Source organism: Mytilus californianus, unplaced genomic scaffold (assembly GCF_021869535.1).
Source record: "Mytilus californianus isolate M0D057914Y unplaced genomic scaffold, xbMytCali1.0.p SCAF_9, whole genome shotgun sequence".
Lineage (NCBI taxonomy): Eukaryota > Metazoa > Mollusca > Bivalvia > Mytilida > Mytilidae > Mytilus > Mytilus californianus.
Window position 1 is genome coordinate 57,236,630 of NW_026262745.1, and position 10,624 is coordinate 57,247,253.

The following is a 10,624-nucleotide window of genomic DNA, read 5'->3' on the forward strand; positions in this document are numbered from 1 at the left end:
TGGGCGGCCTACAGGATACCCTGTTGTCTGAACATTATATATCTACTACAGGACGTTGTATAGGATCTTCTGTTGTTTGTTTTTCATGTATATACTACAGTGCGTTGTATAGGATCCCCTGGACGGTCTACAGGATCCCCTGTTGTTTAGAAATGATGCATCTGAGATAGGACCTTCTATAGGTTCCACTGTTGTTTGTTTATCATGTATATACTAGAAGGCTTTCTATAGGATCCCTTGGTCGGACTGCAGGATCCCCTGATTTCTCAACATTATATATCTACTATAGAACGTTGTATAGGATCCCCTGTTGTTTGTTTTTAATGGATATACTATAGGGCGTTCTACAGGATCCCTTGGGCGCTCTACAGGATCCCCTGTTGTCTGAACATTATATATCTACTATAGGACGTTGTATAGGAACCGCTATGGTTTGAGTTTCATGTATATATACTACAGGGTGTTCTACAGGATCCCCTGGACGGTCTACAGGATCCCCTGTTGTTTAAAAATTATGCATCTGAGATATGACCTTCGATAGGTTCCCCTAGCCTGTTGTTTGTTTATCATGCATATACTATAGGGCTTTTAGGATCCCTTGGGCGGTCGGCAGGATCCCCTGTTTTCTTAACATTATATATCTACTATAATCGTTATATAGGATCCCCTGTTTGTTTTTCATGTATATACTATAGGGCGTTCTACAGGATCCCCTGGGCGGTCTACAGGATCCCCTGTTGTCTGAACATTATATATCTACTATAGGACGTTTTATAGGATCGACTGTTGTTTGTTTTTCATGTATATACTACAGGGCGTTCTACAGGATCCCCTTGACGGTCTAAAGGATCCCCTGTTGTTCAAAAATTATGCATCTGAGATAGGACCTTCTTTAAGTTCCCCTGTTGTTTGTTCATCGTGTATATACTATAGGGCTTTCTATAGGATCCCTTGGGCGGTCTGCAGGATCCCCTGTTTTCTCAACATTATATATTTACGATAAGACGTTCTATAGGATCCCCTGTTGTTTGTTTTTCATGTATATACTATAGGACGTACTACAGGATCCCCTAGACTGTATACCGGATCCCCTAGACTGTCTACAGGATCCCCTGTTGTCTGAACATTATATATCTACTATAAGACGTTCTATAAGATCCCCTGATGATTGTTTTTTCATTTTTATACTATAAAGCGTTCTACAGGATCCCCTGTTGTTTGTAAATTATGCATCAAAGATAGGACCTTCTATAGGTTCCCCTGTTGTTTGTTTATCATGTATATACTATAAGGCTTTCTATAGGATCCCCTGTTGTCTTAACATTATATATCTACTATAGGACGTTCTATAAGACCCACTGTTGATTGTTTTTGATGTTTATACTATAGGGCGTTCTACAGGATCCCCTGTTGTTTGAAAATTATGCTTCAAAGATAGGACCTTCTATAGGTTCCCCTGTTGTTTGTTTATCATGAATATACTATAAGGCTTTCTATAGGATCCCTTGGTCGGTTTGCAGGATCCCCTGTTTTCTCAACATTGTATGTCTACTATAGGACGTTGAATAGGATTCCTGTTGTTTGATTTTCATGTATATACTATAGGGCGTTCTACAGGATCCCCTGGGCGGTCTACAGAATCCCCTTTTGTTAAAAAATTATGAATCAGAGATAGGAAATTCTATAGGTTCCCCTGTTGTTTGTTTATCATGTATATACTATAGGGTTTTCTACAGGATCCCCTGGGCGGCCTACAGGATACCCTGTTGTCTGAACATTATATATCTACTACAGGACGTTGTATAGGATCTTCTGTTGTTTGTTTTTCATGTATATACTACAGTGCGTTGTATAGGATCCCCTGGACGGTCTACAGAATCCCCTGTTGTTTAAAAATGATGCATCTGAGATAGGACCTTCTATAGGTTCCCCTGTTGTTTGTTTATATGTATATACTATAAGGCTTTCTATAGGATCCCTTGGTCGGTCTGCAGGATCCCCTGTTTTCTCAACAATATATATCTACTATAGAACGTTGTATAGGATCCCCTGTTGTTTGTTTTTAATGAATATACTATAGGGCGTTTTACAGGATCCCCTGGGCGGTCTACAGGATCCCCTGTTGTCTGAACATTATATATCTACTATAGGACGTTGTATAGGAACCGCTATGGTTTGGTTTTCATGTATATACTATAGGACGTACTACAGGATCCCCTAGACTGTATACAGGATCCCCTAGACTGTCTACAGGATCCCCTGTTGTCTGAACATTATATATCTACTATAAGACGTTCTATAAGATCCCCTGATGCTTGTTTTTTCATTTTTATACTATATAGCGTTCTACAGGATCCCCTGTTGTTTGAAAATTATGCATCAAAGATAGGACCTTCTATAGGTTCCCCTGTTGTTTGTTTTTCATGTATATACTATAGGGCTTTTAGAATCCCTTGGGCGGTCTGCAGGATCCCCTGTTTTCTCAACATTATATATTTACTATAAGACGTTCTATAGGATCCCCTGTTGTTTGTTTTTCATGTATATACTATAGGGTTTTCAACAGGATCACCTGGGCTGCCTACTGGATACCCTGTTGTCTGAACATTATATATCTACTGTAGGACGTTCTATAGGATCTTCTGTTGTTTGTTTTTCATTTATATACTACAGTGCGTTCTACAGGATCCCCTGGACGGTCTACAGGATCCTCTGTTGTTTAAAAATTATCCCTTGGGCGGTCTGCAGGATCCCCTGTTTTCTCAACATTATATATTTACTATAAGACGTTCTATAGGATCCCCTGTTGTTTGTTTTTCATGTATATACTATAGAAGGCGTTCTAAAGGACCACCTAGGCTGTCTACATGATCCCCTGTTTTCTCAACATTATATATCTACTATAGAACGTTCTATAAGATCCCCTGTTGATTGTTTTTCATTTTTTTACTATAGGGCGTTCTACAGGATCCCCTGGACGGTCTATAGGATCCTCTGTTGTTTGTTTATCATGTATATAAGGCGTTCTATAGGATCCCTTGGGCGGTCGGCAGGATCCCTTGTTTTCTCAACATTATATATCTACTATAAGACGTTCTATAAGATCCCCTGTTGTTTGTTTTTCATGTATATACTATAGGGCGTACTACAGGATCCCCTGTTGTCTGAACATTATATATCTACTAAAGGATGTTCTATAATATCCCCAGTTGATTGTTTTTCATTTTTATACTATAGAGCGTTCTACAGGATCCCCTGGATGGTCTACAGGATCCCCTGTTGTTTGAAAATTATGCATCTAAGATAGGACCTTCTATAGGTTTCCTGTTGTTTGTTTATCATGTATATAAGGCGTTCTAGAGGATCCCTTGGGCGGTCGACAGGATCCCTTGTTTTCTCAACATTATATATCTACTATAAGACGTTCTATAGGATCCCCTGTTGATTGTTTTTCATGTTTATACTATACGGCGTTCTACAGGATCCCCTGGGCGGTCTACAGGATCCCCTGTTGTCTGAACATTATATATCTACTACAGGACGTTCTATAAGACCCCCTGTTGATTGTTTTTCATGTATATACTATAGGGCGTTCTACAGGATCCCATGGGCGGTCTACAGGATCCCCTGTTGTCTTAACATTATATATCTACTATAGGACGTTCTATAAGACCCCCTATTGATTGTTTTTCATGTTTATACTATAGGGCGTTCTATAAGACCCCCTGTTGATTGTTTTTCATGTTTATACTATAGGGCGTTCTACAGGATCCCCTGGGCGGTGTACAGGATCCCCTGTTGTCTGAACATTATATATCTACTATAGAACGTTCTATAAGATCCCCTGTTGATTGTTTTTCATTTTTTTACTATAAGGCGTTCTACAGGATCCCCTGTTGTTTGAAAATTATGCATCTAAGATAGGACCTTCTATAGGTTCCCCTGTTGTTTGTTTATCATGTATATACTATAGGGCTTTCAAGATCCCTTGGGCGGTCTGCAGGATCCCCTTTTTTCTCTACATTATATATCTACTATAAGACGTTCTATAGGATCCCTTGTTGTTTGTTTTTCATGTATATACTATAGGGCGTTCTACAGGATCCCCTGGGCGGTGTACAGGATCCCCTGTTGTCTGAACATTATATATCTACTATAGGACGTTGTATAGGAACCGCTATGGTTTGGTTTTCATGTATATACTACAGGGTGTTCTACAGGATCCCCTGGACGGTCTACAGGATCCCCTGTTGTTTAAAAATTATGCATCTGAGATATGACCTTCTATAGGTTCCCCTGTTGTTTGTTTATCATGCATATACTATAGGGCTTTCAGGATCCCTTGGGCGGTCGGCAGGATCCCCTGTTTTCTCAACATTATATATCTACTATAATCGTTATATAGGATCCCCTGTTTGTTTTTCATGTATATACTATAGGGCGTTCTACAGGATCCCCTTGGCGGTCTACAGGATCCCCTGTTGTCTGAACATTATATATCTACTATAGGACGTTTTATAGGATCGACTGTTGTTTGTTTTTCATGTATATACTACAGGGCGTTCTACAGGATCCCCTGGTCGGTCTAAAGGATCCCCTGTTGTTCAAAAATTATGTATCTGAGATAGGACCTTCTTTAGGTTCCCCTGTTGTTTATTCATCGTGTATATACTATAGGGCTTTCAGGATCCCTTGGGCGGTCTGCAGGATCCCCTGTTTTCTCTACATTATATATCTACTATAAGACGTTCTATAGGATCCCTTGTTGTTTGTTTTTCATGTATATACTATAGGGCGTTCTACAGGATCCCCTGGGCGGTGTACAGGATCCCCTGTTGTATGAACATTATATATCTACTATATGACGTTCTATAAGATCCCCTGTTGATTGTTTTTCATTTTTATACTATAGGGCGTTCTACAGGATCCTCTGGACGGTCTACAGGATCCCCTGTTGTTTGAAAATTATGCATCTAAGATAGGACCTTCTATAAGCTTCCCCTGTTGTTTGTTTATTATGTATATAAGGCGTTCTATAGGATCCCCTGGGCGGTCTATAGGATCCCGTATTGTTTAATAATCGTGCATCTGCTATAGGGCGTTCTTTAAGATACCCGGGTCGGTCCATAGGATCCCCTGTTGTTTGTTCAACATGTATCTTTTAGAGGGTGCTCTATACAATCCCAGGGTCGGTCTATAGGAGCCCCTGTTGTTTGTTCATCAAGTATCTATTAGAGGGCGCTATATAGGATCCCCTGGGCGGTCTATAGGATCCCCTGTGGTTTAATAAATGTATATCTGCTATATGGCTTTCTATATGATCCCGTTGTTTGGTAATCATGTATCTACTTGATGTATCTACTAGAGGGCGTTCCAGGGTCGGTCTATAGAAACCCTGTTGTTAGTTCATCATGTATCTATTAGAGGGCGTTATATAGGATCCCCTGGGCGGTCTATAGGATCCCCTGTGGTTTAATAGTTGTGTATCTGCTATAGGTCGTTCTAAAGGATCCCCGGGGCGGTCTATAGGATCCCGTTGTTTGATAATCATGTATCTACTAGATGTATCTACTAGAGAGCGTTCTATGGGATCCCCTGTTGGGTCTATAGGATCACCTGTTGTGTAATAATCGTGTATCTGCTATAGGGCGTTCTATAGGATCCTCTTGACGGTCTACAGGATCCCCTGTTGTTTATTCATCATGTATCTATAACAGGGTGTTCTATAGGATCCTCGGGGCGGTCTATGGGATCCCGTATTGTCTAATAGTTGTGTATCTGCTATAGAGCATTCTATAGGATCCCCGGGGCGGTGTATAGGATCCCGTTGTTTTTTTAACATGTATCTTTTTGACGTATATACTAGAGGGTGGTGTATAGGATCCCCTGATTTTTGTCATTATGTTTCTAGTATAAGGCGTTCTATAAGATCCTCTGGACCGTCTATAGGATCCCCTGTTCGTTGTTCATCATGTATCTATAACAGGGCGTTTTATAGGATCCCCTGTGTGGTCTATATGATCCCCTGTTGTTAAATAATCGTGCATCTGCTATAGGGCTTTTTATAGGATCCCCGGATCGGTCTATAATATCCCCTATTGTTTAATAATCGTGCATCTGCTATAGGGCGTTCTATAGGATCCCCGGGTCGTTCTATAGGATCCCCTGTTGTTTGTTCAACATGTATCTTCTAGAGGGTGTTCTATAAAATCCAAGGGTCGGTCTATAGGAGCCCCTTCTATTTGTTCATCATGTACCTATTAGAGGGCGTTATATACGATCCCCTGGGTTGTATATAGGATCCCTGTGGTTTAATAAGTGTGTATCTGCTATAGGGCGTTCTATAGGATCCCCGGGGCGGTCTATAGGATCCCGTTGTTTGGTAATCATGTATCTACTTGATGTATCTACTAGAGAGCGTTCTATGGGATCCCCTGTTGGGTCTATAGGATCACCTGTTGTGTAATAATCGTGTATCTGCTATAGGGCGTTCTATAGGATCCATTGGGCGGTCTATGGGATCCCCTGTTGTTTATTCATCATGTATCTATAACAGGGCGTTCTATAGGAACCTCGGGGCGGTCTATAGGATCCCGTATTGTTTAATAATTGTGTATCTGCTATAGGGCGTTCTATAGGATCCCCGGGGCGGTCTATAGGATTCCGTTGTTTGGTGATCATGTATTTACTAGATGTATCTACTAGAAGGCGTCCTATAGGATCACCTGTTGTTTAATTATCGTGTATCTGCTATAGAGCGTTTTATAGGATCCCCTGGGCGGTCTACAGGATCCCCTGTTGATTGTTCATCATGTATCTAAAACAGGGTGTTTTATAGGATCCCCTGTGTGGTCTATAGGATCCCCTGTTGTTTAATAATCGTGCATCTGCTATAGAGCTTTCTATAGGATCCCCGGGTCGGTCTATAATATCCCCTATTGTTTAATAATCGTGCATCTGCTATAGGGCGTTCTTTAGGATCCCCGGGTCGTTCTATAGGATCCCATGTTGTTTGTTCAACATGTATCTTCTAGAGGGTGTTCTATAAAATCCAAGGGTCGGTCTATAGGAGCCCCTGTTGTTTGTTCATCATGTATGTATTAAAGGGCGTTATATAGGATCCCCTGGGCGGTATATAGGATCCCTGTGGTTTGATAAGTGTGTATCTGCTATAGGGCGTTCTCCGGGGCGGTCTATAGGATCTCGTTGTTTGGTAATCATGTATCTACTAGATGTATCTACTAGAGAGCGTTCTATGGGATCCCCTGTTGGGTCTATAGGATCACCTGTTGTGTAATAATCGTGTATCTACTATAGGGCGTTCTATAGGATCCTCTGGGTGGTCTATAGGATCCCCTGTTGTTTATTCATCATGTATCTATTACAGGGCGTTCTATAGGATACTCGGGGCGGTCTATAGGATCCTGTATTGTTTAATAATTGTGTATCTGCTATAGGGCGTTCTATAGGATCCCCGGGGCGGTCTATAGGATCCCGTTGTTTGGTAATCATGTATCTACTAGATGTATCTACTAGAGAGCTTTCTATGGGATCCCCTGTTAGGTCTATAGGATCACCTGTTGTGTAATAATCGTGTATCTGCTATAGGGCGTTCTATAGGATCCTCTGGGCGGTCTATAGGATCCCCTGTTGTTTATTCATCATGTATCTATAACAGGGCGTTCTATAGGATCCTCGGGGCGGTCTATAGGATCCCCTGTGGTTTCATAATTGTGTATCTGCTATAGGGCGTTCTATAGGATCCCCGGGGCGGTCTATAGGATTCCGTTGTTTGGTGATCATGTATTTACTAGATGTATCTACTAGAAGGCGTCCTAAAGGATCTCTTGTGGGGTCTATAGGATCACCTGTTGTTTAATTATCTTGTATCTGCTATAGAGCGTTTTGTAGGATCCCCGGGGCGGTCTATAGGATCCCCTGTTGGTTGTTCATCATGTATCTAAAACAGGGCGTTCTATAGGATCTCCTGGGCGGTCTATAGGATCCCGTATTGTTAAAAAATCGTGAATCTGCTATAGTGCGTTCTAAAGGATCCCCGGGTCGGTCTATAGGATCCCGTTGTTTGGTAATTATGTATCTACTAGATGTTTCTACTAAAAGGCGTCCTATAAGATCTCCTGTGGGGTCTATAGGATCACCCGTTGTTTATAATCGTGTATCTGCTATAGGATCCCCGGGGCGTCATATAGGATCCCTTGTCGGTTGTTTGTCATGTATCTAAAACAGGGCGTTCTAAAGGATCCACTGGGCGGTCTATAGGTCAAAGTACGGCCTTCAACACGGAGCATTAGCTCACACCGAACAGTAAGTTTAAAGGACTATAAGAACATATGCCAGATGATGGTCTTTATGATTTGTGTTGTTATTTAACTTAATGTTGAATTTCACTTTTTTAGAAAGATCATCCAATTCCTGTTAAAGAAAAAGTTATGGTCCAAACCAGTAAAAAGAAAAACTGTCCGGCAAGCATTATAATAAAAGAAAGGATTTGCTTTCCGGATTTTAAGGTATAATCATATTAAGCGATATATAATGTCTTAGAATTGTTATCTACGCTGCTAAGCGATTTCCCCCTTACTATCATGTACCAGTCCAGTGCACATCTAAAAAAATGAATATTATGAGTCATGTCTGCCTTTTTATAACTAATTGATTTGATAATAAGTCTTTGGGTCGGTTAAGTAGTTATTAGAGATATATATATGTTTTTTAGCTTAATTTTATTATATTTTTGATTAATTACGAACGATAGTACATGTATAATTATCATCATTATTATTTTTTGAATTTTCATCTTTGTCCATCATTGGAAAAAAATGTTTAATTTGATTTTGTTTTTACATAAGTCAGTACCATATTTTTTTTAAAGATCAGGTATCTTTTAGGTAACAGAGAACACAGAAAAAAGGAAAAGAGTAGTTAGTGAAGATACGAGACTTAATTAATGGTGATGATAAAATAAAGATGGAGTATCGAATATATATGAAGTTTCCAACAGACCAGTACCACCAAAATACCCATCAACTAGGAGAGGTGTTAATAAATATACATTTGTTTTGAAAACAGGGGGGACATATCATTATTGTACGTTTCTATTTTATGTCACCCCCAACAAAGTGGGGTGACATATTGCGATTCCTCTTTTTCTGTTTTTCTACGATTAATATTGCTATTGTACCTTTCTTTTTTCAACCACCCACCCACCCCCACACACACTTTTTGGTCCAAGATATTTCTCGGAAATGGAAGGACCAATCTTGATGGAACTATTGCTAAATGTGAACCACTATGTTGAGTTGTTCTATCGGGGTGTGCCACTTTCAAGATGGCCACGATTACCATGGACACTTTTTAGATGTAAAACAATGTTTTCAGGGTTATGTTACAGTATTACATTAGGATCATGATATTCTTATACAAAGTAGGTGTCAACTATATAAAGGATAATGTCAATTTGTATGGTACTCGGATCTAAATGGCAGCAGCTATCCTGGAACAAGTTTAGCAAGCAAAATAACCAGTTTTGCTTTTAGCGAGTTGTGCTACTCGAAGCCAGAATTTTCAAAATGGACACCGTTACCATGGGAACAGAAAAGGAATGCAAAATTTCCCATTTCGATATTAGCAGGTTTTGGGTAACTTTTTTTATCTTGGAATTATATAGCCGTTTTCATGACAATGTAAAAAAAAATATTTCATAATGTTCGAAATTAACTGAAACTTTAAAAAAATTGTAACCTGGCATGTAAAAATGTGCTGTCTGCTTTAGAAATTTTCAAAATGTCCACCGTTGCCATGGAATTGCGAAAATTTCCAAAATGCTCAAAATTAGCTGAAATTAAAAAGTAATGTTAACTGGAATGTGTAGATGAGCCTTCTGACTTATGATTTCGAAAATTTTGCCTATTTTTCCATTTCTAAACATCCTCCAATGTTTGTCTGCAGCACATCTTATAGTTTGGATGGACCGATATTGTTGAAACTGTAACATAATGTTACCCGCCAAGTTGTGCTCAAACATTGGGAGGTGCATGACGGCCACGGTTGTCATTTAAACTGCAAAAATGTTAAAAAAAAAAGAAATTTTGTCTTTTATTATTAGAACAAGCTCAATAAAACTTTGTTGTATTGTTGCATGTTAGTAGTATAACCTTATTTTGAAAAATTCTAGAACAGGTTCTATTAGTCCTACATCTATCAAATTTAATAGGATGGTTGATGGGTATGTGTGAATGTGCAATCTGACTATGGAATTATCAAAACGGCCGCCGTTGCCATGTAAATAACCATACGCCTTCTGCAACAGTTGGAATTTTTATCATTATTCATTTCAATCCTTTATCTACTTTAACTAACTTTCAATGTATAATTTTAGCTTATTGGATTTATGAACCGTATAAATAAAGATGTCAGTGCTAAAATTGACGAGTTAGTAGGCCACGGTGTATCCAGTGTCAGTGAGATGCGACGTCATCTCAAAGTTTTTGTCAATGAGACATTGTTTTCAGGGAAGACTTTGCCATCCATCAATGATGTTGCATATTATCCCACAGACACCATCATTAGAAAGCACATGTATATGGCACAAACGAAGTTAAAGTAA

The 10,624-nt window shown here is 39.5% G+C and overlaps 1 protein-coding gene across 1 annotated transcript in view; it reads left to right on the top strand.

Moving 5' to 3' along the window:
* LOC127715962 (uncharacterized) overlaps positions 1 to 10,624 on the top strand; it is a 30,106-nt gene extending 19,482 nt beyond the window's left edge. Inside the window, exons 2-4 of the mRNA XM_052222065.1 lie at positions 8,418 to 8,528; positions 8,986 to 9,054; positions 10,397 to 10,624. Coding sequence (XP_052078025.1) covers positions 8,418 to 8,528; positions 8,986 to 9,054; positions 10,397 to 10,624 — 408 coding nt within the window. The remainder of the gene's footprint in view (positions 1 to 8,417; positions 8,529 to 8,985; positions 9,055 to 10,396) is intronic.